Here is a 26,428-nt window from a genome sequence, read left to right as displayed (position 1 = left end):
ATACATTTTCTCATATGTATTACCTCGTTATTTCATCTTCATCTGAAGGTTTTAATGATAGCTGAGCCTCATTAAAAGTGAGCAAATATTTGATTATTCTTTTTAACTCTTTAATTATATTTTACCCCGTTCAGATTAGGAAACTATGTTGCTCAGAGGTCCTCACGTTTTCTGTTTTTAAAGCGGGTCTCACAATCACAATCTTCTCAGTTTTGATCATCAAACAGAGGTAATTGCTACATACCTGAGATCGGTCACATTCAATTTTACACAATCAAAGATACCAGAGACAATTTATATAAGAGACATGCCACTTCCTCAATCCTCAATACAACTATATAAGGAAAACCCGTAAGGGCAAATATGGCGGTTGTATGCACATGTCCTGCCCCTCCCGCTGGAAAGCCAATCATCTGCTTTTAAAAGTCAAGCCGGGAAACATTTAAGCCTATCGTCTGGTTCCACTGACGCATGCGCACAGTTGAGGTTTTGCGACAGCGGAGAGAGAGAGAGCCCCGGTCGCGCGCGCGCGCACTCTCTCTCTCTCTTCGGAGCCAGGCGAAAGTGTAAACAAATTAAGCGCTGTCTTGCTCTCTCTCCCGCACGCATATTAATCAGAATAAAACAACATTTATGGTAAAAGGTCGGAAGACCAAAGTTTCATGTGGAGCATTCGGAGATTATTTTTTTCCTGAATTAAGTTACCGCTGGGTGTGAATTGTGCTAAAATATGTTTCCTTATCTTCTCTGAAATGCGTTCCGCACATTCAGCTGACATAAAATTACTCTCTAAATAAACGAAAAAAACTATCCAGTGATGTAATGTTTTCTGTGTTGACACTAACCTTGTGGGATGTCCATGTCCTAACTGCTGGGATAATCACACAAACGTCCAATTCGCGAACTAATCCCAGATAGCCACTGGACGCTGTAACGGAACAGGGCCGCAACCGCAAAACGATAGAGCCGGGTCTGGCACGCATCCGCCTCACGGACTCGTTCCTGAGTCCAAACGCACATCGGGCCGAAGCCGTTTCTGGTCTGTTTTTAGGGGTTGTTGCGGATATGTGCCAGCGCCGATCCAGCACCGCCTAAACATCCCGTTACAGATGCGTAACGGGTGCGTGAAACGATTCCGCCTACCGGAGCTGTGCCGGATGTGTTACGATTCCACTTAAATCGCACTGGATTGTCCTTTTGCCTTATTTTCGGCATTTTTGTCAGTTAGGGTATCATATTAACCTATGCTACCTAGGCATACATAAAGTTATTTTATAATAATGCTCTGTCTATCTACAGTAATTATCTTATATAGTTTTTCTGTGTAAAATAACTATGAAGTTATGTATAAAAATGCAATAAGTACATACATTCAAATATAAAGTTTGTATATTTACAGTTTTAATTTTTGGTCAAAGTTGTGAAACTAGACCTGCAATCTCTAATTAAGTACTTAATAATAGCAAATGTACAGTGAATTTCTGTTAAATTAACTAAACATACAAGTACGGAATACCTGCACACTTACAGTATTCATTAAACAAACACTGAACATCAAGATACGTGAATGATAGGAAATACAAGCTTAGTATAGAATTTAGAACATGTAAAAATATCCACATTAAAAGGCAATTGCTGTATACCTTTATACTCTAATATAACTTGTTTTAAACATTTACAATTACATTTTATCCAAAGTGAAAATTAAGAGAACAATAGAAGCAACAAGTGCAGTGACAAGTCCCAGTTAGTGTAGCACAGTGCACAAGTTTTTATTTTTTTATTAAAACAAAGATTTAGTATTATTGGGTCAAGTGTTTATGAAAAGATGGATCTTTAGCAGTTTCTTGAAAATGTGTTGAGTTGGGCAGGTCATCCCACCAGCAGGGAACAGTCCAGGGAAAGGTCAGTGAAAGTGATTGTGTGTCTCTTTGGGATGATGGCACCACAAGGCACCGTTCACTTGCAGAACACAAGCTTCTGGAGGACACATAGATCTGAAGCAGTGAGTTTAGGTCTTGCTGCAGCATCTGGATCAGTTGCAGAGGTTTGACTGATGCTGGAAGAGCTGCAATAGTCCAGTCTGGATAGAACAAGAGCTTAGACAAGGAGTTGTGTGGCTCCGATAGGAAGGGCCGGATCTTTCTGATGTTGTATAAGGCAAATCAGCAGGATCACACAGCAAGGATGGTTTGGCTGAAACCATAAGCAGTTCTGTCTTGGCAAGGTTGAGTTGAAGGTCATTCATCCAGCAAGAATTTTCCATCAGGTAGGCTGAGATGCAAGCAGCAACCGTCAGATCCTTTAGCTGGAATGAAAGGTAGAGATATGTGTCATTAAGTGATAGGAAAAGTCATGTTTCTAAATGAAAAAGCCTAGTTACGCTACCAACAACAACAAAAAAATTAAATAGATGGGTGGAATCTAACACAATCGTGGTCTTACTGTAGTAAAACCAAACCTTGTGCAGTGGCCTCACAAGGATCAAATGAATATTCATATGGGAAAATATAGTATAAAACAAATTACATTTTCTGCCACTTTTAGTGAAATCATATGGAATCAGAAGACTCGGCCATTACAATATTTTAAATTACTTATTCCCATACCTTGTTTGCCATGATCATTCTGCTTTCCACTTGACCTGAAATCACAAAAAAAAAAAAAAAAAAAAACTCAGTATTACATTTACACATGTAAGAATATGTTCCACTGAGACAATGCAAAACCTAAACTGACTATGATCTGGAAGCTGAGCAGGAAAGGCTAACAGTGAAGTTTTGAGCTGAGACACCTAACCTTAGGGGTGTAAGTTAACTGTCTGTTCATCTGGATCAATGCAATTTTCATAACCAATGATCAAAAGTATCCTATGAAAAAGGCTACTATGATGACCCCAGGCCATCCAAAATGTAGATACGTTCATTTCTTCATCAGAACACAAACATTCTATCAACTTTTATTTTATAAGCCTAATATATGCACATATATGCATTCTATAGCTACGTGTTGGCAAGCAGATGCAGCCAGAATATGCAATTTATCATGTTGTGTTCATATTCTAGTCTCATGTGCTTTCCTGTATCAAGTACAGTATTTACTGAATTCGTTTTCTTAACAGTCTTGAGATAACGTTAGCCATGTTTAACCCTTACGAAAATTAACTGTGGTTTAACCACAAAGAAAAAAAACAAGAAAAAAAACATGGTAGGCCTATTTGTTTTTGTAGTATAACTGTGGTTATTAAAAATGGTAATAAAAATTGGTTAGTTAAAACCGAGGATATTTTTTAAGAGAAGAATTTTCAGCTTCCAGACAGTGATTCAAAATGTCCCGCCATTTAAGAGATTGATTTACTGACAGATACTATCGCGTATTAACGAAGATTTTATTCACAATTAAACGGACTTTGATATGTATAACAAGTCTACGAAAGCTTGTTTTAGGTCTTTTGAGGTGTGGGTTCAACTGATCTTTCTTAAAACAGATGGAAAATGTAAAGACGCATGCTACATTTTCAGTGTTTTGCCCTCCAGCTCTCGCCTGTTATGACAGAACATAATTTAAGAATGCTAACGTTAGCTTGAAAACTGTAAACGTAACACAAATGTAATATAAAATATCGTTCACATGTAACTTAGTATATGAGACTCTTACCTCAGCCGGTGATCGGTTGGCATGATGTCCGCTGACGAACAAGGCTCACAGAAAAGGGTGTTATTTCCAAAGAATCCAAACGGACTGACAGACAACAGCTCCTGCTCACGGCTGCTCTTGACGAACACGATTGCTTTGAACCACTGTTGATCTCACAGTCTACTTCACGAGAGTAGACTGAATTCAAATCTCCCGCTTGCCCAAACTCGATCCTGATCAGCTAACGTTAACCGTTGTGGGCGGGAGTAAACAGCGGAAAAGTAATGGCGGCGAATTTGAATCTGCGTCATCTCGCGCGCGCGCGCGCACTCACACACACAAAGCCCTGAATGTGCAGCAACGGCAAATGCCTTTTATTTGCAAATATTTGCTGTATAATGACAAAACGGTAAAAATCTGGAAAAAAAATACAGACAATTACTTGTAAAATTACACTTTTTTTTTTACAGTGTGTGCTGTAACGGACCTGTTGCTGTATAGTTTTTAAACACTGATAATATTGTTCAGCTTAATGACAATGCATTTATCTCATGCTCTAAGATAGAAAAATAAATATGCAGACAGGTAACCATGTTGTTTTGAAAATGTTTATTCCACGGAGTTCTTCACACAGTTTGAGAAAAGTATTTCGGATGTGGTCCACATCAGGTAGTCTCTGTCAAAACAGTGTTGGCTCAAATCCGTTTTGCAGATATGGGCCAGAGCAGTTTTTAGCCCTTTTTTAAATGCAGTCGGCTCAGATATGTATCACAGATTCGGGCCACACCAGTGTAGCCTATGTGAAAACAGTATCGGCTCAGATTCATATTGCAGATCTGGACCAAATCAGTGTCAGACACAGCTAATGTCTTTCGGTTACCTATGGGAAAAGTGATCTGGGCCAGATCTGTAAAATGATATAAATACTGAACTGATGGCAGTTAGATTGTTTAAGCTGAAACCTCTGTCTGGCACGGATCTGGTTCACAATCAGAAAACGTCTCTAAGATAGAAACGGAGGCAAGGGGCTTAAAACGGATCCGTGCCAAATGTAATTGCTATCTGGGATGACTCCTTTGAACCGATTAATGTTAATGAATAAGTTAAAACAATATACAATACATTGTTATTACTGATAAAGTGCAAACCTGGTTATATTTAAATAATGGAGAACAATAGTGACATTGATTATTGCACAACACCGGCATTCTGGATAGAGACGTAAATGAAGTTGGTGTCGTGAACCCTTGCGCATGCGTAGTAAAGTATAACCTGTCGGGGAAAAGGCGTTTTAAACCTTATTTTGGGGCAAAGTCATCAAACTATTTCAGCGATTTTTATCATATTTTACTGCTGTTTCTATACATGCAGTTTTTATGTCCCGGTGACCAGTGAAAGTGCAGTTCTGACTCTCTGCCCATTCATTTAGATAGAAGCCTGGGGCATGTTCAAGTTCAAAACGGTGCGCAACGTTTTGCTACGGTTTCCGGGTTGAACGTCATGTTTCCTGGAAACGGCGTGCACCGGTGTGCAACGGGGTTTGAGATACGTTTTCTCTTGTTTGGTGGGTGTGTCAGAACTGCAGTCCAATCAGCAGCAACATGTATATAAAGCACGCGGTATTAAAGTGAACTCGCACAATGGGTTCAAGGACAGTAATTTACGAATGTGTTCGATGCAGCTCGGTATACGCAACAACTGAGCATATTAGAAGGCATGTTTGTCGTAAGTTTTATTGTAAAAATATAGGATATCAACATAATGATGTAGTTGTTTATATTTTTTAGCTCTATTGCAAGTGTATGACATTTGGTATAGAAATAAACAATGGTATAAGTGCTTTTCCAAAAAATGAGAAAGAAAATACAGGGTATTAAAACAGTATGAACTACAAATAAAGTCAGTATTTGAGGCTAAATAGATGTGTTTTAGTCTGAATTAGGAAAGATGTGTGCTTCCATTTCAGTTTCAGCAATCCCTTCACTCGATTGGGATGTTCTCTTTTGTTCTGGGCGGCAAGTGCAGTAACTGTAACATCGGGCATATTTTGTAGTATTAAACACATATTTATACCGACTTCATCAGGCTCCGAAAATTCTTCATAAAGAATCGCCTTCTCAGCTGCCATAGTTGCAACTCTTGCGTCATCAGAACAGTGTGTTCAACGCATCACCGTTTCTGTTTAAAAAACGTTGTGCAACGTTTTGTCGGGGCTGAACACAGCCCTGGTCTTGTTAGTCCGAAATAGCTGCCCGGAGGCGTTGCCAAGATGGCGGCCGAGTGGCACGACTTGCCTAAAAGGACTTTGAAGATACTTTGGCATAGCCCCCATGGAATTGCATACACTTGAATTTAATTTAAACGTTTACTTAAGTAGAGGTATGGCCACTATTACAGATATAAGCTGACCAACATTACTTCTCTCATAATAGCTTTGGATTGGTCATGCCGTGGTTTCCCACGTACACTTATCTAAAGTAACATTAAATTAAAACAGAGGTAAGACACACCCAAATTTAAATTGGTCAAGCAGCATTTGCTGTTCTAAACGGAAATTCACTTCTTGTCTTTGCAAACCAAGTACACTTGAATTAGTGCCAAATATTAGTCGTCACTAATCTGACGCAAAACTTGCGGGAACATACGAATCTGTTTAATCTACTTGTGAAAACAATTGCAGAGTCAGTCAGAATAAAATCAATAAAATCAGTCAGGTAAATGTATCATGCCAATTTCATAATCAGTTCAAAGATAAATACAAAACATCAAATGCTCTGTAATAAAGAGGAAAGATGCGAACCTGACATTAGAAAATACATGATGCAGAGTGTCTTACACACACTCTGCATCACCGGCCAATTTGAGCTACAAATCGCCACGAGCCTTCTTAAGCATCTCCCTAAATACTCAGACCAAGTGTTACGGCCCTTTATCTAATTTGGCTCGTTAAAACACATGTAAGACAAGGACCGTACATATTAAGAATCACAGACGACTTGGTGAAGTTTCAAGGTGTGAATCGTTTCTTTTAATAAAACATATGAGAGAGCGCACCAATAATAAACAATAAATCAAACTAATAGCACAGGTAGGGCAGCAACAGGAAAACAGAAAACCTGACTATCTAACTCTGTAGACAAGATTTTATCTGCTCCCGAGGAAAACAACAAACAGAGTGAGTCTTCCGGGCCACTGCTTTCCTACGCTGTGTTAACTAAATAATAAAAGTGATCAAAGAAAATATCCACTACCTGGCTTGAAAATAACAAATAAAAACTCAGTCCGTGATCTGGATCAGTCGAGGCGAAGATCGTAGACTACCCGCCATGAGGCAAGTAACCCCAGCTGTCACTGATCAGAAGGGTGGAGGCAACGAGAGCAGCGAGCATCGCGAGAGAGCAGAGAGAACCGAGAGAGAGACCAGCCTCAATTCCGGACCGGCTTAAATACGGGGTTTCCCATGACGTCATTCATGACTGCACCTGCGATCTCAGATAAAACAATTAACATTCAGCAATTTAAATCACCACCACATAACACCCTCACCCTTAAATAATTAATTGTAGGGTGAAAAGAATACATATTTTACCTCAGAGACTGCAATTAATTTAGATGCGAGATAAAGCATCCGCAACCACGTTATCCTTACCCCGAATGTAACGAATGTCAAGCTCAAAAGGCTGTAGGAATAAACTCCAACGCATCAAACGTTGATTGTTATTTTTCATCCGATCAATAAAAATCAAGGGATTGTGATCCGTGTAAACAGTCAGTGGGTACGAAACAGAACCAACATAAACGTCAAAATGTTGAATAGCAAGAACAAGGGCGAGCGCCTCCTTCTCAATAGTCGAGTAACGTCGTTGATGTTCATTAAATTTACGTGAAAAATAGCAAACAGGATGCTCGACGCCAGTGTAATCCGATTGAAGGAGAACAGCTCCAGCACCGGTGTCACTTGCATCAACAGCAAGAGAAAACGGAGTTGTAAAATCAGGAGCAGACAAAACAGGAGAATTAACTAAAAGTGCTTTAATTCTCTCGAAACTCGACTGACAAATCTCAGACCATTTAAATGGAACCTTAGGACTAAGAAGGTCGGTTAAGGGCGAAGCAACTACAGAAAAATTCTTACAAAAATTTCTGTAGTACCCAACCATACCCAAAAATCGACGAAGCTCACGACGTGTATTAGGCACGGGAAAATGAGTGATGGACTCTACCTTAGACTCAACGGGTCGAACCTGACCGCTACCAACAATCTTTCCCAAATAAGTGACCGTAGCTCGGCCAAATTCGCACTTCGCTAAATTAACCGTAAGGTTAGCTTGAGACAAACGACTGAAAAGCGCATCGAGTTGCTCCACATGTTCTGACCAGGACGCGCTATAAAGGACCAAATCATCCAAATATGCTTCAACGTTATGCATGCCTTCGATGACGCGATTGACCAGTCTCTGAAAGGTTGCCGGGGCGTTTCGTAAACCGAAAGCCATTACGGTATAATGGAGAAAATTATCTGGTGTTACGAACGCACTGATTTCTTTCGCACGATCTGACAACGGGACCTGCCAGTATCCTTTAAGCAGATCGATCTTCGTAACAAACACAGCATTTCCTACATAGAATAGAAGAATTCTATTCTATTCTATTCTATTCTAAACACAGCATTTCCTACATGATCCACGCAATCTTCCATACGAGGCAATGGATAACTATCTGGTTTGGTCACAGCATTAACGCGTCTAAAATCAGTTAAAAAACGAAATGTACTATCAGATTTTTTTACGAGCAAACAGGGTGAGCTCCAAGGACTAAAACTTTGCTCTGCGATGTCATTCTCAAGCATGTAGGTCACCTCATTTTGCAACAAAATTCTCTTTTCAGGACTTACCCGATATGCGTGCTGTTTAATAGGCAACGAGTCACCAATATCGATGTCATGCTCTATTAACGAAGTACGAGATGGAATATCAGAGAACAAATTACTGTACGTCCGAATAATATTAGTCACATCAGCTCGTTCGGCAACGGTCAAATGGGAAAGGTGCGAGTCTAAGGTTAGAATGATCTCAGAATTTTTCAATCTTCCCGCAACCAGTTCGGTAGAAGGAAACTCTACATCCTCCTCGAAAGAAGAAACATCGCCGCTGTCCGATACAGCAGAACACGATGGGTGGATCGAAGATTCAGGACTGGACAACGCCTCGGTGTCAGGTATATCAGCACTGGACAGCGCCTGTCCTCCGGCCACCGGAAAGTCTGTGGGTGAGACAATTAACACAGCCGACTTTCTTCCAGACAAATCTGGCGATCTCTCAAAGTACGGCTTGAGCATGTTAATGTGACAGAGACGAGTTTTCTTTCTTCTGTCTGTCGTCGAGATAACATAATCAAGCTCACTCACCTTTTCTTTCACTCGATAGGGACCATAATAACGAGCCTGCAAAGCAGACCCAGGCACTGGCATCAGCACAAGTACCTTGTCACCAGGAGTAAAGCTCCGAAGTTTAGCACGACGATCAAAACGCTTCTTCATTCGTTGCTGTGCAATCTCTAAATTCTCTTTGGCCAACTCGCATGCACGATGCAACTTAAAACGAAAGCCTGAGACATAGTCAAGTAGATTATTTTGAGTTATATCACTAGTCCAATGATCTCGAATCAGCTTCAGTGGGCCACGAACAGTATGCCCGAACACTAACTCGGCCGGACTAAAACCTAACGACTCCTGCACTACTTCTCTCACTGCGAACATGACCATAGGTACTCCTTCGTCCCAATCTTTTTGAAACTCAAGGCAAAACGCACGCAGCATTGATTTTAAAGTCTGGTGGAACCTCTCAAGTACTCCCTGACTTTCTGGATGATAACAACTTGAGGTGCAATGTTGGATATGCAGCTGATCTAGAGCTTGCCTGAACACACGGGACATAAAATTCGTGCCTTGGTCCGACTGAATAGTACGTGGAAGTCCAAACAGTGAGAAGAACTTTATAAGTGATTTTACGATCACTGGTGCAGTGATTTTACGCAAAGGAATGGCCTCTGGAAAACGCGTTGACGTGCACATTATAGTGAGCAGATATTGGTTTCCCGACTTCGTGCGAGGCAAAGGACCGACACAATCAATCATCACACGCTCAAATGGTTCACCGATAGCTGGAATAGGATGCAACGGAGCAGGTAAAACATTCTGGTTCGGTTTTCCCGTCATTTGGCACACATGACAACTTCTGCAATAACTTGCTACATCAGTTTTCAGGCCAGGCCAGAAAAAATTTCGGAGTATTCGATCGTACGTCTTATTTACTCCTAAGTGACCGGCAAACGGGCTATCATGCGCAAGACTCAAAATTTCAGAGCGGTACGAGGAGGGAACTATTATCTGTTTGACGATTTGCCACTCATCATCAGCAGATGCAGTAGTTGGTTTCCACTTCCTCATCAACACTCCATCTTCTACAAAGTATCCTTGCGATACGTGTTCGAGTTGCTCAGCAGGAACAACAGCTTTAAAGAGGGACGACAATTTCTCATCTTTCCTCTGTTCAACCATAAGCTGCTCGCGAGACAGAGACAATTTAGTAGGCCCTATAAAATGTTCATCTAACTCTTTAACGGCACTATCTGAACCGTCAACAAAATTTGAACATTCCACTTCACAAAAATCAGAATTAGAAAAGAATGTATCACTCAAATCAAAATTACACTCATTTTCTGATTCACTAAGGCTTTTCTCTTTTAGTCTCTGAGTCATAGCGCGAGTAATAGCACATGAGGGAAAAACCTCAGGATATTCCTGAGCTAAGGCATCAGCAACAGTAAGACACAAAAAAGGATCATCAGTTACCTCAGGGCTAGCAAAAACTTTTCCTCCCGCTAAGTCATTCCCTAAGATAAATGTAACATCTCGAACAGGAAGACATGGTCGCACTCCAACAACAACGCGGCCAGACACAAGGGAAGATTCAATTTCGATCTCGTGCAAAGGTACCTTAACGAAGCCCATCTCAAATCCTTGTACTAAGACACTTGAACCAACAGAGCTCTCATCAGACAACGGCAATATTCCTTCCAGAATAAAACTCTGAGCAGCGCCTGTATCACGAAGTATCTTGACTGGTTTGCGCGAAGCACTACCTGACAAAGATACCAATCCGTCCATCAAAAACGGCACATATCCCTCATTTTCACACATGTCAGCTTCCGAAGCTAACAACTCAAGTCCTTCCACTTGTGGCATGGACGTCATCAATAACCCTACCGGTTTAGGAACGCGGTTTTTCTTTTTGAGCACACTGCACTCAGAAATAATATGTCCGCGTTTCTTACAATAGAAACAAACGGGTGAGAACACAGACTTATCAGAACTTAGCGCCGCTTTATCAACAGGCAGGGGGCGTTCAAAATTACGCTGAGAAGACCGAGTGCTGTTAGCTGAAGAAAACTTCGGTGCAATACTAAACATGTTCTTATGTGTGAGCACATATTCTTCAGCCAATGTCGCAGCAACAGAACATTTAGAAGCTTTTTGCTCATTAAGATAGATTACAACGCGTTCTGGTAAGCAGTTTTTAAATTCCTCTAAAATAATCAGTTCACGAAGCCCTTCAAAAGTGGTCACTTTCATGGAAGCACACCAACGATCAAACAGTGATTCTTTCTCCCGAACAAACTCAACATAAGCCTCATCAGTTTTCCGTAAATTACGAAATTTCTGACGATAAGCCTCGGGGACTAGTTCATACACTCTGAGAACGGATGTCTTCACTTGCTCATAATTAAGAGAGTCTTCGACTGATAAAGAGGAAAAAACTTCCTGGGCTTTACCCACAAAAACACACTGTAACAACATGGGCCAAAAAGTCTTCGGCCATTTCATATTGACAGCGACGCGTTCAAAAAGAGCAAAAAATTTATCAACTTCTTGTTCTCGAAAAGGAGGAACAATACGAATATTACGACTCACGTCGAAATCAGAAGTGTCAGATAAACCCCTTTCACGAGCGCTTAACTCAATCTCTTTTAGACGGCACGCTTGCTCCATTTCGAGCTTTTTCAGTTCAAGTTCATGTCTCTCACGATCTCTAGTTCTCTCTCTCTCACGCTCCCACTCTTCTCTCTCTCTCAACAAAACTATATCGTGCTCCTTAGCTTGCAACTGCAATTTTTTAATCTGCATCGCAAGATCTTCGGAACTACCTTCAAATTCAACGTCAGGATAATCCGTCATCTTTTCCTCATCACCAAAAACGCCTTGTTCATGCAATGAGTCAACAAGCAGAATCTGAAGCTCATGTTTAGTTGAAGTCTTACGAAAACTGACCTTAAAATAAGCAGCAATCTTCGTAAGATCCACTCTATTAATTTGAAACAGCTCAGCTTGCGTCGGTTTCGCAATGAAGTTCGCTAATTCAAACATGATTAAAATTAACGTCTGGTGTTATTATAAGGAATTCGAAAACTCGATTATTTTTTTTAACGAGCACTACACAAGAAAATATACACACACCAATCGACTGTGATTCAACAAAGTTACTGAAGTTATTCAAGTAACAAATACAAAGTGTGAGCAGATCAAAAGATCAAACAAAGCCACACAAAATTCAATCCCGGACGAGCCCCCAAATATGTTACGGCCCTTTATCTAATTTGGCTCGTTAAAACACATGTAAGACAAGGACCGTACATATTAAGAATCACAGACGACTTGGTGAAGTTTCAAGGTGTGAATCGTTTCTTTTAATAAAACATATGAGAGAGCGCACCAATAATAAACAATAAATCAAACTAATAGCACAGGTAGGGCAGCAACAGGAAAACAGAAAACCTGACTATCTAACTCTGTAGACAAGATCTTATCTGCTCCCGAGGAAAACAACAAACAGAGTGAGTCTTCCGGGCCACTGCTTTCCTACGCTGTGTTAACTAAATAATAAAAGTGATCAAAGAAAATACCCACTACCTGGCTTGAAAATAACAAATAAAAACTCAGTCCGTGATCTGGATCAGTCGAGGCGAAGATCGTAGACTACCCGCCATGAGGCAAGTAACCCCAGCTGTCACTGATCAGAAGGGTGGAGGCAACGAGAGCAGCGAGCATCGCGAGAGAGCAGAGAGAACCGAGAGAGAGACCAGCCTCAATTCCGGACCGGCTTAAATACGGGGTTTCCCATGACGTCATTCATGACTGCACCTGCGATCTCAGATAAAACAATTAACATTCAGCAATTTAAATCACCACCACATAACACCAAGGCAGAAACCTCTTTTCAAATGTAAACATGAGTTCACAGTGGGAATTTGCATTAATCACCGTCCCAGACTTACTAGGGACAGACGTTGATTTACATGGGGGCACACCCACAGCAGTTAACAAGATATCAAACTCTCCACACCTTATTACTTTTTTGGTTTACTTCTGTGGGAATGAGACCTTTGTACCAGTCGCACTGAGACATTTCAAATGATACCAAACATAATACTGTATGATAATTGTTCACATTAAACCTCTTCCAGTTCTTCCAGTTCTTCCAGTCTTACACAGATAATTAAAAAACTGAAAGCCACTATGAATTCTACGCTGCAGTCTACCCTGAGCAATGTAGTTTCACACCTATCAGTTTCTATATGAGTGTGTGGGCCATTTGGTTCACACCTTTACAAACAATGTTTCAGTTGATTGCGCACATGTAACAATGTAAATACATCTGACTAAAATTAACTGAAAATACACATAATTTTTCACTAGTTAGCCAGACTGGTTTTATTTTCCAGCTCCTGCTGCATTTTTATAATTTAAATTATGTTATCAAATATTTTATCTCTACTTATAGTTAAGGACAAAGGATGTTTGCTTGGAATTGTCATTTATAAAATCCAAACAACCGATTCTCCTCCTCCATCTCCAAGTAAATGCTGATTTTATGAAACAGTGCTTAAATAATCTTGGAATTCAGCAAATATATTGTGCAATAATGCAAAAATAAAATTTAAATAAATATTATAAAAGTTTAAAGTAATTAAATATTCTTTTTGTTAGAGTTAGACCCAGGAGGTCCATGGACTGGAAGTAAGCTCTGAATTTTTTTTTCCTTCATTTATCACTTTATGGTATTACTCAACTCTCTGGAATACTTGATTCTGATTTGTCAATCACAGATTTCTGGTGAAATATTTTTGGGTGAATTCAGGTAGGGATGGGTGAAGGAAATATGTAAATTGGGAGGTGATCAACTCAAGTGTGATCTTGTCTCGAATGGGAATGGTAATATAGCAAGAGAGTTCAAATGTTAATTTCCTTGGTTTTCTCAGATAATAGCTCTCTCTTTTCAGTTCTTCCAGTTCTTCCAGTTACACAGGTGATTTAAAAACTGAAAGTAACCACTATGAATTCAATCTGATAACAAAGGTGCCATACGCTGTCAGACTGAATAAAAGGTAGGACTCATTTAACCTTTCCTCAAGAATAAACATTTATTGTAAACATTCTACTGGGTATGGGTACAGTGGTCTACTATATACCTCCCACATGCCTTAATGGGAGTTATAGACTTAATGCACTATAATAGACTTAATGCAGAAGTTAATAATTGAGTTGAATAATAACAGCAAGAAGTGTGTTATGAACTGTTGTAAAGGGATTAATGTGAATAGATAAATGATTAATAATTTTATTTGTATGAATATGCAAGGTTTTATTTTATGACAAAATGATTGCTGCTGTGCTATTATGGCAGAAAATGACAAAAATATCATGTAACTTACTAATTTATAAATGTTAAATGGTTCATGAATTGAGAAATAAAAATGTCCTTGATCTTTTAACATATAAGAGGTTGTCGAGCTATAAAAATATACTGTACGTTTTAGAACTCAAAACTTCCTAGTGTTAGATTTTGCTGTATTTGGCCGAGCAGTGGTTTGGGTGGCTCGCCAGTGTATTCGATTTCTCCAATACATAAAATAAGTAAGCTTGAGTTCTTATGGGGAGAAGAATTTATTGAAGGTTTGTAGTGTATCAGTTCTTCAGCAGATATGTTAGTATGTCACCCTTCAACAATCTTAACCCAAAGTTATGTCTGTGTCACTGAACTTTATATACTGCAATCTACCTTGAGCAATGTTGTTTCACACCCATCAGTTTCTATATGAGTGTATGGGTTCATACCTTTACAGACAATGTTTCAGTTGATTGATTGCATTTTTCATTGCAACTGATTGCTTTTCAGTTGATTGCATCTTGAGGCACAGTAACAATGTAAATACATCTGACTAAAGCTAACTGAAAATACACATAATCTTTCACTAGTTAGCCAGACTGGTTTTACTTCCCAGCTCCTGCTGCATTTTGATAATTTAAATTATGTTATCAAATATTTTATCTCTTCTTATAGATAAGGACAAAGGATGTCTGCTTGGATGTGGCCATTTATAAAATCCAAACAACCCGATCCTTCTCCATCTCCAGGTAAATGCTGATTTGATGAAACAGTGCTTAAATAATCTTGGAACTCAGCAAACACATTGTGCAATAATGCAAAAATAAAATAAAAATAAATAATATAAAAGTTTAAATTAATTAAATATTCTTTTTGTTAGAGTTTGATAGACCCTGGAGGCCCATGGACTGGAAGTAAGCTCTGAAAACTTTTTCCTTCATATATCATTTTATGGTATTACTCAACTCTCAGGAATACTTGATTCTGATTTGTCAATCACAGCATTCTGGTGAAATATTTTTGTGACCATTGTCTCAGGCAACAAATTCAGCAAAGACAATGATCAAAATGAGCCTTTATGAAAATGTAAACAATTAAAATTGTGTCCAATTCTATTCAGTTCTGAAATTCTGTTTGCACTGTTTTATTCTGCATATTGAATTTTATTTGTCATAAAAGTTAAGATGTTTATATGAGTCACCTTTTAAAACTCCCTGTCCAGTAAAGACAGACAAACCCTTTTGACAACAATAAACAACTTCCAACCTGGGAACAAAGAAGTCAGCACTCTCAGAATTCTTCTGCATGGACCACAGGGTGCTGGAAAATCAAGCCTCTTCAACACTGTGAATTCTGTTCTCCAGGGGCGCATCACTACCAGAGCTCTGGCAAATTCAGTAGCTACTGGTCATAGTTTCACTTTGGAGGTAAAAACATTGAGACCTATGTTTAAATGTATTTTTTCATACATACAGTATATAATTATTGTACTATTTTCGTTTTATTTTGATAAATTAAAGAAATCATATTTGTTTAGTAAATATACTGTACACATATATACGTAATAAACGTTTATGTTGGATGCGATTAATTGCGATTAATCGATTTGACTGCATTAGTTCATTTTTGGAATACAGAAAACTTAATATATGATATTTACCATCTGAATCTAACCACGCTATGTCAACAAATGTACAAGTCAGCCAGCTATTTATTATCATGTTAATTATTGTGGGGCGCTTTTTACCCCAAATACCATACTTTTACATTCCGTTTTTGAAAAACTGTTGCTTTAATTACCTTGATCAAAACTGAAAATCAATAACAAGACCTTTGTCTCAAAATATAGTCAATAATTTTATTGGTTCTCATTTGCAACATAAATCTAAAACATAAAAAAAAAAAAACATTGATGTCAAGATGGCATTAAGGATCAGCCAAATTAGTTGTTTAGAAAAGTGCTGAGCTGAATTATTGTGGCATCTAGTGGTTAAAAGAGAATAAAGTTAAATGCCCCTTTTACCCCGGTGCACCTTTAGCCCCGTTGTAGCCTATATATTAGGGGTGTAACGGTACACATAAGTCACGGTTTGATACGTACCTCGGTTTTGGGGTCAAGGTTCGATATGAGTTTGGTACATGTCTGAGAAGAAGAAAAAGTGCTACTTCACCATTTCACGAGGAGACAGTGAGTGAAGTGGCACCTGAGGCTTCCCATTTCCAGGACATGCATATTTCATCACTGGACTATAGTGACACCTCCACAACACAAATCAGCACAATGCCAAATGATATTGTCTCATTATAACAGTAGAAAAAACTTAAAATAAACCATCACTTATGGTTATACAGATAAGAAAAAGACACTATAAACCAGAAACTATAAAGAGTCTGTTTTTATTTGTGTTCCAAATATACTATACTATATATATATATATATATATATATATATATATATATATACAGTATATACTGTATTGTGTGTGTGTGTGTGTGTGTGTGTGTGTGTGTGTGTGTGTGTGTGTGTGTGTGTGTGTGTGTGTGTGTGTGTGTGTGTGTGTGTGTGTGTGTAGTACATGTAGTACATTCATCAAAATTTAGCTTAAAGGGTTAGTTCACCCAAAAATGAAAATTCTGTCAGTAATTACTCACCCTCATGTTGTTCCAACCCCGTAAGCCTTTCTTTCATCTTCGGAACACAAATTAAGATATTTTTGATGAAATCTGAGAGCTGGCTCACTAGTTAGAAAATGAACGGAAGAAAATGAATAGTAGAATAAAGCTGTTATTTTAGTTGTTTTTGTTGTTGTAACAAAGTTGTTGTAAAAAAGTATACTCGTCGCTTAATAAACTTAAGGTTGAGCCACTGTAGTCACTTGGACTATTTTAACGATGACTTTACTAACTTTTCTGGGCCAGCAGATGTAATTACCTAGCAGCCTATGAAGGAGTGAGCCAGCTCTCAGATTTCATCAAAAATATCTTAAAGGGGTGGTATAATGCTCTTTTCACAAGATGTCAAGTAAGTATTTGATGTCCCCAGAGTGTGTATGTGAAGTTTTAGCTCAAAATACCCCACAGATATTTTTATATAGCATGTTAAAATTGTCACTTTTTGAGGGTGAGCAAAAACGCAGTTTTTGTGTTTGTCCCTTTAAATGCAAATGAGCTGCTGCTCCCGGCCGAAAGGGCGGAGCTTGTGTCCTTTTACCTCACACAGACATGAACTGAAAATTTCTAAAACTTTTAGCCTTTTATCAGAGAATGTCTAATAAGGGGAGAACTTCCACTCTCAGTAAACTTCATGCTTCTGAACGGGTTGCAGTTCAACTCTGGTTCCATATGAGGGCGCTCACAGGACGAGTGCAGAACGAATGGAGGTCTATGGAACTATACCCCTCAAAATCCACTTTTCTCAGGATATAATTTTTTGTCTAGTAATTTGAATGTTGTATTCGAAAGGAGATGCAAAGAAATTACACATTGCTGGGTGTTCGATTTTTTAGAGTCACTTATTTGCTTTAAAAAATAATTTAAAATGTCAATGACGTCATACACATCGCACGACCAGAGATACTCCTTTACGGCAATCCTTCAGTCACTTTGGTGCTTTTGCGCTCTGGCAGATAAAAGTGCCAGCAACCAACAAAAAAAAAGTTACTGCGTAAAAAAAAAAAAAAAACTTGGCCGAAAAAGTCCACCTTAACATTCTGGTCCCGCTTTGGATGCCACGATGCCATCAAGCGGTATCTCTGGTCGTAATCAGTCCTTCACTGACCAATCAGCGTTCATTAGCAGAATGCTAGCATGTTATGGGCAACAACAACTCAACCTGTAAGAAATCGAAAGGACATATTGTACTCGTTCATTCAACTTTCGACCTATAACCCATGTTTAACTTGCAAAACCTACAATCAAATCGGAGATTTCTCAACGGCAATCGGGTGAAAGAGACAAATTTAGCCATCTAGCCCCATAGACTCCCATTCATTTTGCACTCATGGGCGATCGCCCCCAGTGGAACACTGGTGGAACTACAACCAAAATTCGGTACAATAGGACTTAATAGGGAGTGGCCAGGCTCTCCGTAGACGGGCTCTGCTTTTATGTTCAAACTGGAGTCAGACAATCAAGAAGACTCAAGAAGAAGTGACAACATGTAGAATGCAACAGGACATTTCTGAATGGTTAGTTGATGAATTGATGTAGGCCTATATCTTCTAGTCATTGATTAGCATATTCTGTCATGATAATCTATAAATCGCTTTCCCTGGGGCGGGGTTTATGTAAATTGTATGTCACTAACCCGGGAGGAAGCTTGTGTGGTCTCTTCCAGCCGCTTGTTCCTTAAAAAGCGATTTCTGTTAAAGAAAATCATCCTTTCCTTTGAACTTTGACCGTTGTAACTTTGCAGATGTTGTTTGTGCTCAAACAGCAACACTAACTAAAGTTAAAAAAGTGAAATCATAATCAACCACCCCTTTAATTTGTGTTACGAAGATGAACGAAAGTCTTATGGGGTTGGAACATCATGAGGATGAGTAATTACTGACAGAATTTTCATTTTTTGAGTGAACTAACCCTATAAATGTAATTTTCAGTGCAAAACATATACAGTGAAGAAGGACAGGACGGGCTCTTTCTTTCCCTTCACATTCACTGACATCGCCGGTTTGCACAATACATGTGGATCAATACAGACTGATGACATCAACAGATTATTAAATGGTCACATCAACGACGATTATACTGTAAGTAAATTTCATTTCATTTCATTTGAGAAATGTAAACATTAAGAGTTTTCATAAAATGGTGTGATAAACTTTACAATAGCCACATGATGAAGACAACAGTGTAAATTAAATGCAAAAGAGTATCATTGTTGCAACACTACAATATTTCAAGTGGTTTATTACAGTTTTTTTTTTTTTTTTTTTTTTTTTTTTATAATTCAGCATATGTTCTAGTTTATTCAGTGCTTCTATCTCTTCAGTTTAACACAGCAAGACCAATTACAGAAGACAACCCAAAGTACAAAAAGAACCCCACTCGTAAAGACAGGATTCACTGTCTGGTGGCTGTTCTTCCTGCTAACACTGTTTCTATGATGGATGAGGACATAATTAGGGAGATGATAGAAGTTCGTAAGAAAGCACGAGACTTGGGTAAGTCATCTATACCTTTATTCATAAACATACCTTGTACAATTGAGTGTGCAAGTTTTCATACCCCATAATGAGTTTTACAGTGTAAGATTATTGCATAATTTATCATTTACATCATTCTATCTGATCATCCTGTTTATAAATGTTTACACCCCCTTGGCTCTTAATATCTTGTGAGCATCAGTGAATATTTGCACCTTTTGTTCAAATGTCCTCAATTGTTGACTGGATCTCAACATCATACTACGTGGAAAAACTTAAATGTGCAAAAGATGTGTAAATGTAATTATTTTGTTTTGTGGGATATTTGTAATTATTGTTCATTGTACCACAGGCATTCCTCAAGTCATAATCATGACCAAAGTGGATGAAGCATGTCCACTAGTTAAAGAAGATCTTACGAAGATCTACACAAGCAAAAAAATAAAACAGAAGGTACTGTGCTTTTTTCATTTTTTTTACCATGGTACATACAGTGATTAATTTTGGCTTTGGTATATCACAGTTTCTTATCATTTCCATTGAAAATGAAAAGTTTTGATAATATATAATAAGGAATGATAAATGTGGGATTCTAACATTGCATATCGCATGTGACAGACTAGTTTTGACATGTATACTCTCTTCTCTTTTATTTATTTTTGTATACAAAAAAGTACCTAGATCTATTTTTTAAAATATACTGTATATATAATGTCTATATGTTCTCTTTGCAGATGGAGGAGTGTTCTTGCAGACTGGGTGTTCCTGTGAACTGCATTTATCCTGTGAAGAACTACCATGAGGAACGCACCACTAACACAACAACTGATATTCTGATTTTAGATGCATTGCAAAATATTGTCAACTTTGCCAATGACTATGTGGAGGACCAAGTAGACAATGAATAAGAGTCCAGACTTCCATGTTGAGCGGGAGGTTTCCTTGACTGGACGAATTATGCATGCAGTGATAAAACAATAGCCTATACGTTAAAGTAATGCAGAAGACTGTAGTCACTTATACATCTGCTGTTGGTGGTAGTTATTTGTATAATAGTCTACTATTTTAATGATAATATTTCAATATCCAGTAAACAGAGATAAAGATATTTACATGTTTTTTTAAGAATACTGTAATTATGTAGCTCATAATCATGATGTAGCCTATACTATTGTATGTTTAAAATAATTTCCTTTAGGCCTCCATATCCTTTTGCTAATATCAGTAAAGATGTGTGTGTGATAGTTTCTTTCTCTGTGGGTGAGGTACAGTATGCTATTCAAACTGCTTTTAGTGATTCAATAATCCCACATATATGTATTTTATAAGTCATTGTTCTTGTTATATTGTGGGGGGTTTTTTTGGGGGGGGGGGGGGGTGGATTTAAGGATATTCAGATGTATTGTTTGCTGCTGTTTGCTGTAATAAATATTTTGTGGAAGGGCCCTTCGTAAAGGGATTCAGTTGTTCATTTTCGTTTGGAAACGCCCCTTTAATGGGCGCAAAAACACTTTTAGGAATTTGCCCAAAGTGTGCTAAAATCAATCCCTGCTGATCTGCTTTTTCTCATGCAATGGCTGCATCCGAAAGCAGAAAAATACAGACTCCTATCTGTTCCTATGAAGAGGAATGTGCCTTAGGTTGAGTTAAAGCATTAGTTAACCCAGAAATGAAAATTCTGTCATTAATTACTCACCCTCAGTGGCATGCACAGACCTCCTCCGGGGCAGGGGCGGAAGGACCAAAAAGGGCACTTATTATTATTTTTTTTTATTTTTTTTTAATATATCACCCGTATTTAAAGCAGTACCCGTCTGTCTGTTGTGTTTTTATATATTTTAATGACTTCCTCACAATTATTTGGAATATCTCACTAGATGTAGAGCAGCAGTAGGTCAGAGAGCCTCTCTTCATTACCAATGAAAAGATGTTGATACAATTAGAATGCATAACACATCATACAAAAATAGGGAAATGATGATAATATTATTAAAAATTATTTACTTTACCAAACAAAACAGAAAATCAAGTAGGCCTAGGTAATTATGAGGAATTCATGTTTAGTTATGTTGATGTAATAAATTGTATGTATGTATTCATTAAAGTGTTAGCTATCATGAAATCAGTAACACTTTACAATAAGGTTTCATTAGTTAAGTTTGTTAACATGAACTAATAATGAACTGCACTTCTACACCATTTATTATTCTTAGTTAATATTAATTTCAGCATTTACTAAAACATTATTAAAATCAAAAGTTGTATTTGTTAACATTAGTTGTAATGCACTGACTGTGATATAACATGAACAAACAATTAAAAGTTGTATTATTATTAACTAAGATTAACAAATAGGCCTACAGTAGCCTAACAAATGTTTTGTTCATGATTAGTTCATGTTAGTTAATATGAATAATAAACAAATGAACCTTATTGTAAAGTGTACTATGAAATCAAATATATAAATTCCTTACAATTTAGAGCTGGACATGGACTTAAAATTTCCTTAGATGTACAAAGCTATAACACTTGGCCTTGGATAAAAACGAATGACATTGTCAGACTCGGAATGCGGCTGAAATTGAGTTATACTTTTATAATTGTTAAGCATAACTCACATGCTGCCGCAACTTTTACAGTAGCATGGTAGGATAAATCATAAATGTAACTTTTCCGTATTAGCTTCCGCCAACAACAACAAAAATTATTTAATATATATTTTTTTATTATTATTATTAGTGGCAATGGTGTATAAGTGTATTGTTATTTATTATAATATTTATTTTAATTATTATTATTATTTACATTTATCAGAGCGGGGCACAATACATTTTGAGACAAAAGGGGCAGGGGCTTGTTCTTTTTTTTCAACAAATGTTACTGATTGTCATTTAAAAAAGAAATATTTCTTAAAAATAGGCTCTTTTATTTAAAAAGAAAAAAGAAAAGAAAAAAAAGAGGCTTCAATCCAGTCATGTTTTTGACAATTATGTGAGATTCACCCATTCAATTTTCTGAAGCCAAATACCTGTTAGGTTTATGGCCTATAGTTTTGGCCACTAGAGGCCCTCAATGTGTTTCATTTCAGTTTCCCGCTTTTGTATCATGTGTTATTGTTCTAACCTGTGACTCTGTGAGTGTATTTAGGTTGCTCTGTTCCTCAGTGTTTGATATGTTAAAACCAAACTCTCCTGTCTTTCGGTAAATCCCTCTTGTGATTTTCTCTGGATTTATGACATTAAGTGTATTTCCTGATTGAGCTCTCATTTCTGCTCTCACAGCCTAGTTCTAACCTCTGTCCTTACAGTACTGACACTGATAGTGTCTAACTGATCCCACACCACAGAAATAAATTATAGACCATCAGGACCATGAATGGACCTAGAGGACTTTTTCTGTAAATTTAGGAAATTGTTCCTCGCCATCTGCGCCTGTTTTGTTTGGTGTGCCCCAGGGATCTATTTTGGGACCGTTATTGTTTTCACTTTATATGCTCCCCTTGGCCCTCATTTTTCAGAAGTACAACATTTCATATCACTGTTATGCAGATGATTCTCAGCTTTACCTTCCAGTTAGGCTTGACACCACTGCTCCATTTGATGTGTTATTGGAATGTGTAGATGATATCAAGAGGTGGATGACAAATAATTTTTTGCAGCTAAATGAGGATAAAACAGAGGTTTTAATTCTGGGCTGTCCGGCAGATTCCTCTCCTGCTCTGAAAGCCCAGTTAGGTCCTCTCTCAACAAATGTATGCAAACAAATCAAAAACCTTGGAGTGATCTTTGACTCTTCACTATTCTTTGATAAACAAATTAGTGCGGTTATTAGAGGAAGCTTTTTCCATTTAAGATCTATTGCAAAGTTGAAGAACCTTCTTTCAAGCAAAGATTTAGAAGTTGCAATTCATGCATTTGTAACATCACGATTAGACTATTGCAACTCTCTTTATTGTGGTCTTCCTCAATCTTCACTATCTCGATTACAACTTGTTCAAAATGCAGCTGCAAGACTGTTGACTGGGTCTAGAAAGAGGGATCATATTTCTCCTGTTTTGGCATCCCTTCACTGGCTTCCCATTAAGTTTCGAGTTGATTTTAAGATCCTTATGTTTGTTTATAAGGCGTTGTCTGGCTGTGCACCAAGGTATATTTGTGATCTTATTGTGCCATACTGTCCTGCTAGGGCACTTAGATCTTCAAATCACTTGCTTTTAAATGTGTCATGAAGTCGCTACAAATTAAAGGGTGATCGGGCCTTTTCTGTGGCTGGGCCCAAGCTTTGGAATGCTCTCCCTTATCATGTGAGGTCTGCTTCTTCACTGGACATTTTTAAATCTACTCTGAAAACACATTTTTATTCCTTAGCTTTTGGACATTTGTAATTGTTTTGTTTTTTATAGTGTAGTCCTGCTATGCACTATGTACAGCACTCTGGATCAATTTTTATTGTGTTAAATGTGCTTTATAAATAAAGGTTGTTGTTGTTGATGAATAAAACCTTTACATGTTAAGCTATTTTTATTCAATTTATTCAGGAATGTAGTTTGTTGTAATGGTACAGTGCAGAGGAAATGACATTAATCTGATAAAACACATTTGGCTCATGTTGCATAAATCTCACACTGATCTGGTTCAGTACAAAGGATTTGATTTATGCCTTGTTTTTACAGCTCATCTTTGCTTGTTTCATTGGAAGATTTTGGTGACTCTTCTATCGATTCATCCGACACCTGAAAAGCAGAAAGAAACACCAACTCAAATCAAAAAGTGCACCTAATATCAGGCGAAATAATCAATCCATCTGTTGGCTATTGACTGACCTCATCTTCATCATCATCTTTATCATCATCATCATCATCATCCTCATCATCATCATCATCCTCATCCTCATCTTTGCTCTCTTCTTCTGGTAACTCTCCTCCATTATCCAGGAACTTTGAGAATGTTTCCAAATCTCTATTTCCATCATAGTCAACAATCTGATTTAAAAAAGTTTTTGAAAAGCATTTTTCAGTACTGCCGCCATTCTCACTTAGTTACACATAATAACATAAGAAAAAACAACAACATAGGCCTATCATTTGATGTCCATTTAAAATAGGCCTATATCTTACCTGTTAAATGTCAAACTTTTATGTTAATTTTTTTGGGGCGCATAAATTTAAACGCATAAATTTAAGTTAACTGTAAAACAAATGTACAGAACTAAAAAATATATATATTTCATACATGATATATATTTCAAAAAAAAATATTTGTGCTTTTACATAAATCTGTGTACACAACACAGTTTTCAACTAAAAATGGAAAACTTTTAATGCGTTTTGGCCATTAACTTACACATCAACAGCGTTTTGAAAACGGGTTTCAAATGGCACGTTTTTGAAAATGATACTGTTATCGTCTCTGTGTAAACAAAATGCAATTTTTTTGAAAATAGTGAGGTCATGCGCATGCGTATTAGTATGTGTAGTGTTTCTTTGCGATGAGACATCGCCATCTATTGGCCTGGCATGCATGAACGTGGATTATTTTGACAACTTTGTCAAAACTTTTCAGTTTTTAGTACATCATTATTGTGTAAACGTAGGCCTATAAAAATTGATAGATAAATCAAAGCCATTTGTCTAACCAGGTTGTGTTCCAAATTTGAAGTTGATATCACAAAAATGTAATCCACTAAAAGGTTTTAAAACACCGTTTCAATGTTGAACGGTTTTCACAGGATGAATTTTTAATGGTTTTTGAATGATACCTAATTTATGATGATTACTAAAATATGTGATAAAGGCAATAAAAAGAGCGCCAGGTGTCCCACTACAAAGACACTGATAGGTAACAGGCTTTAGAGTGTGTGTATTGTTGCAAACCTTCTTTTCAGTCCCAGCAGGAAAGTATTTAATGGTGGGAAATCCCTGTATAATGACATCTTCCACATCGTTTTCTGTGGCATCCATTTTTGCAATTATTATGTCCTCATGGTCTTTGTACTTCTCTCCCAACGCATCCCACACAGGAACCAGCTGCTGACAGTGACCACACCATGGAGCATCTGTGAGAAGGACACAAATGATAAAGTCGGCTGAAACGGAAATTGCGATTGTCTTTTCTTCCCTGTTAGGATTGCAAGCTATATCTGAGTAAAACGACTTCTCGATCAAGAAAAATTGTAGGGTGGCACTTGATTTTGTGTGGAATTGATTGGATCGTTGGACTATTATGGTTTGCTATTGGTCGATCTCATGTGAGTGACAGGTTGTCCCGCCCTCACGGCAGTAAACACGTCATCAAGGAAGAGAAGTCGTTGCAAGGAGGAGGGGAAGTTATTTTGTTTATAAATTACGATGGCATGTGATTTAAAATAAATAAATAATCATGTGCTCGGATAAATAATTTATAATAGAAATTGTCAATTTCTATTTAATGCTGACTTTAATGCTACTATTAAATACTTGTATATTTGAGCCTAAGAAGAACTAACTTACAAAATTCCCTTCTGATATAATATAAAATTAACCCTTGTACATGCTATTTGTTGGAAATAAAGCATAACAAAATAAAAAACTTACAAAATTCCACAAATACATTCTTAGTCTCATCAAAAGCCACTTCGTTAAAGTTCTTCCCTACAAGAACTTTAACCGGATTCTTGTCCCAGTTCTCAGGAATTTCTTGAGTCTTCAAAAAGGGCTAGAATAAAGTGCAGATTGTTTTTTAGCAGGCAGATTTAGAAACTTGATCAATATTCAGTAATGCTGCATTACACACCTTCACAGTCCCATCCAGAACACCCTGGCAAAATGTTCTCAGCGTGTCTTTGTTGATGGTTGATCCTTCCATTGCGTATGTCACCACTTTCTCAGTGTTGATCAGGCGAATAATAGGAGCATTATTTGCAGAGATACTGAAATACTTCAGC

At 37.7% G+C, this 26,428-nt stretch overlaps 3 protein-coding genes across 3 annotated transcripts in view; 2 read left to right on the top strand and 1 right to left on the bottom strand.

Annotated features, from left to right (window-relative positions):
• Positions 1 to 26,428, top strand: part of mad1l1 (mitotic arrest deficient 1 like 1) — a 144,142-nt gene that overhangs the window by 5,593 nt on the left and 112,121 nt on the right. The gene's annotated exons all lie outside the window — the stretch shown is intronic.
• On the top strand, positions 13,900 to 21,286 carry LOC309494353 (interferon-induced protein 44-like). Its single transcript, XM_082163671.1, has 8 exons — positions 13,900 to 14,079; positions 15,036 to 15,109; positions 15,241 to 15,274; positions 15,583 to 15,787; positions 18,962 to 19,111; positions 19,354 to 19,525; positions 19,860 to 19,960; positions 20,242 to 21,286. The coding sequence occupies exons 2-8, from the start codon at positions 15,049 to 15,051 to the stop codon at positions 20,413 to 20,415; spliced, it is 897 nt and encodes a 298-aa protein (XP_082019797.1). The 5' UTR covers positions 13,900 to 14,079; positions 15,036 to 15,048; the 3' UTR covers positions 20,416 to 21,286.
• The window catches only part of pdia2 (protein disulfide isomerase family A, member 2), a 4,917-nt gene continuing 2,497 nt past the window's right edge, over positions 24,009 to 26,428 (bottom strand). The window contains 5 exon segments of the mRNA XM_082164185.1: positions 24,009 to 24,239; positions 24,330 to 24,488; positions 25,380 to 25,561; positions 26,079 to 26,199; positions 26,278 to 26,421. Coding sequence (XP_082020311.1) covers positions 24,174 to 24,239; positions 24,330 to 24,488; positions 25,380 to 25,561; positions 26,079 to 26,199; positions 26,278 to 26,421 — 672 coding nt within the window. The 3' untranslated portion in view covers positions 24,009 to 24,173.

This window comes from Leuciscus leuciscus (genome assembly GCF_965113295.1).
Source record: "Leuciscus leuciscus genome assembly, chromosome: 3".
NCBI lineage: Eukaryota > Metazoa > Chordata > Actinopteri > Cypriniformes > Leuciscidae > Leuciscus > Leuciscus leuciscus.
Note: the sequence above shows the minus strand (reverse complement) of the source record. Positions and strands in the feature narration are given on the sequence as shown.

Coding starts and splice junctions, on each gene's coding strand:
- LOC309494353 (XM_082163671.1), top strand. CDS start 15,049: ATGTCTGCTTGGATGTGGCCATTTATAAAATCCAAACAACCCGATCCT. Junction 15,275..15,582: donor TGGAGGCCCATGGACTGGAA/GTAAGCTCTGAA, acceptor CTCCCTGTCCAG/TAAAGACAGACAAACCCTTT. Junction 19,526..19,859: donor TAAGAAAGCACGAGACTTGG/GTAAGTCATCTA, acceptor ATTGTACCACAG/GCATTCCTCAAGTCATAATC.